Source organism: Octopus bimaculoides, chromosome 20 (genome assembly GCF_001194135.2).
Source record: "Octopus bimaculoides isolate UCB-OBI-ISO-001 chromosome 20, ASM119413v2, whole genome shotgun sequence".
Lineage (NCBI taxonomy): Eukaryota > Metazoa > Mollusca > Cephalopoda > Octopoda > Octopodidae > Octopus > Octopus bimaculoides.
Window position 1 is genome coordinate 29,778,764 of NC_069000.1, and position 3,033 is coordinate 29,781,796.

At 37.4% G+C, this 3,033-nt stretch overlaps 1 protein-coding gene across 1 annotated transcript in view; it reads left to right on the forward strand.

The window, feature by feature from the left end:
* Nucleotides 1-587: 587 nt before the first annotated feature.
* Nucleotides 588-3,033, forward strand: part of LOC106874284 (transmembrane protein 145) — a 69,681-nt gene continuing 67,235 nt past the window's right edge. The window contains exon 1 of the mRNA XM_014921958.2: nucleotides 588-1,195. Within this exon, the coding sequence (XP_014777444.1) occupies nucleotides 1,031-1,195 (165 nt within the window). The 5' untranslated portion in view covers nucleotides 588-1,030. The remainder of the gene's footprint in view (nucleotides 1,196-3,033) is intronic.

A 3,033-nucleotide genomic window follows, 5' to 3' on the forward strand; every position in this document is an offset into this window, starting at 1 on the left:
CATGCCGAATTAGTCTACTAAACAATGAGTCTATGTTTTAATGACCCCATAAAATGCTGTTTCATTCAGCGGTAAATCTCGGGGAACGCATCAAGTGGTATGGCTATGTGTATGTGTGCGTATGCATACAAATGAAATATTTATAGATTCATACATACACAGACATATGTGTGTGTGTGTGTGTGTATATATATATATATATATATATATATATATATATATACATACGTAATGTATTTGTGTGGGAAGAGATAATTTGCTTTAAGGGGGGGGGAGAAGAGACAAACAGTGGCAGTAGTGAGAGGTGAGGACTCTTCCCTCTGATGGTTGGATATTTTATTTCAATGCTCAAGTTAATGAGGATTGGTAGTGATTGCTAGGCAACAAGTTAAAACTAACAGCAACAAAAAACAAAGACAACAGTAACAATAACATCAATACATACAGCGACTAATAGATATTAACAACTCTAAACAAAAATGTTATTACTTATAAAGATAAATAATAAAACAAAATAAGAAAAGAAAAAAAGAGAGGAAAAAAGATTCGTAGATAGGTTTGAAGGTAAGGTAAGCAGAGAGATTGCTAGGTAGGGCAATAGATAGACAGATAGATGAATGACTGCTTCATATTTAGATTGATCAATAGAGAGAAGAATGTGAAAGAGCATCAGAAAAGTAACTGACGTTCAGAAACAAAAGAGAAAGGGGGCAAAGACACGAGAAAAAAAGAAAGAGAGGAGAACGCACAAATGACAGAAAGTGAAAGAGAAAAAGAGAGGGAAAACGGTGAGGTGTGAGTGTCGTGGAGTTTTCTTAGCGGCCATTGTTGCGTTTGATGCATTTCTCTATCATATTGGACGATGTTAGCTGTAAAGTACAGAGATGAGTGGACCGAACTGTCCATGTTTTAATTGCCTTACTACAAGCTCAGACTCGCTTTAACCAGACTCTACTTAACGACAAAACTTCATTATATAACAGAAGAATAACAGTAGAGCAATGACATAGAAAATGGCGAAACATTTCAAATGAGGGACCTTGGTGTTGCCTTGAAGGAAACCGTTGAATGGACTTTTCGCTTCAGCTCCAACATGAACAAAAAATGTTACTGCTTGTGGCTCTGTCTTCTGGTTGTTTCCTGTAGCAAATGCGTTGACATGAAGCGTGTTACTGGACATTTAGTCACCAAGGAAGTAAGACTTTGTTCATGATGTTTCTACTATTTTTTCTGTATAACTTATTTATTTGTCGACATTAAGTGATTGTTGTTTGTATTATTGGCGATCTGGTTGACTCGTTATCGTATCGATCAAAAATGCTTAGCGGCATTTCTTCTGGCTTTTTACGTTCTGAGTTCAAACACCACCGAAGTCGACTTTGCCTGTTAATCTTTCGGGATTTGATTAAATAAGTACCATTTGAGCATCGGGATCAATGTAATCGACTGGCCCCATCCCCCGAATGTCATGCCTTGTTCCTTTAGTAGAAAGAGGATTATTGTTATATAGTAATTTCAGTTTTTGGCACAAGGTCAGCAAATTCGGGGGGAGAGCGTAAATCGATTACATCGATCCCAGCACTCAACTAATACCTATTTTTGTGATTGACTTCCGAAAGACAGACGAAATGTCGCAAAGCATTTTTTTTCTCGGTGTGCTAACGATTCTGCCAGCTCGCTGCCTTGTCATTATTATATATTGTAAACTAACGTGTTGTGAAAAAAAGGGTCATGGAGCTTCGTTGTCACACATGTAGTTATTTAACTGGCAGCGGAAACCAAAATCACTTAACTGGTTCTTCTGAGCCTATTGAGGATTATTGAAATTGTCTTTTTATCAAAGTACTGGAGGTGCAAACTGACTGTTTTCACTTTAATACGTTCATTTCAACCACAAAATTACAGCATGTTGCAAAATATAAACAGAAAGTAGAGAACAAAAATATTGGATATCCTAGTGTTTACGGTCCTCTATTCAAAAGACCTATTTGAATTTAGGACCATAAAAGCGAGTCGGTAACGTCAGAATTGGTGGCGGAGTGTCATGGACTTTTTGAAGCTACTCAAAAGCAGAATTATAATAGAAATTCACAAGAGAGAGAGAGAGGTAAGGAACAGACCCCACTGGTTTACAAAGTATTTCACATATGAAGGGAGCAATAATCAATTTGTGAATGCTACATAAATGATTTTTCATTGAGATGACAGGTGTTAGTCAAAGGTCACTTGGAAATAGGTTTCATCTAGACTAGACCTAGCCGAAGTTCTTTCACATTTTGGTATTATTTTGCGGTTGTCAAGTTGGATAAGTATTTTTACATTTGGTTTGAATCTTTGCTCTTTATCTTTATTCTCACAAGCACAGTCCAATCTTGTTTCAAACGCCTCTAATTTAGAGTGTCCTGCATTCTTGTGGAGGCTGTTCCGAATATTCGCCACCTCTCAGAAAGATTCAATAGACAAGTTGGAAATTGATTATGTTTTGAAGTGAAATGCTATATTGTGTTAACTTGATGGTTATTATTATTTATAAGATTATTAAAAACTTTGGTAGCCAAAATTAGTTTTCTTGTTTCAGTCATTAGACTGTGTCCATGCTGGAACATTGCCTTGAATTTTTAGTCGAATGATCGACTTCAGTACTTATTTGTTAAAGCTTGGTACTCATTCTATCGGTTTCTTTTGCCAAACCGCTAAGCATATACACACAACACCAGTTGTCAAGCGGTGATGGTGGAAACAGACTCAAAGACACACACACTTTCTATCTATCTATCTATCTATCTATCTCTCCGACGGGCTTCTTTCAGTTTCCATCTACCAAATCCACTCACAAGGCTTTGGTCAGCCCGTCGCTATAGTGGATGACACTTGCCCAAGGTGCCACGCAGTGGCACTAAACTCGGAACCGTGTTGTTGGGATGCAACTTCTTACCACAGAGCCGCGCTTGCGCCTATGTTAATACTTTTTTTTATGGAGGTAGTGTTATTGAATTCCTGATCAGCCTCAATTGAACAAGTTTCGGTATACTG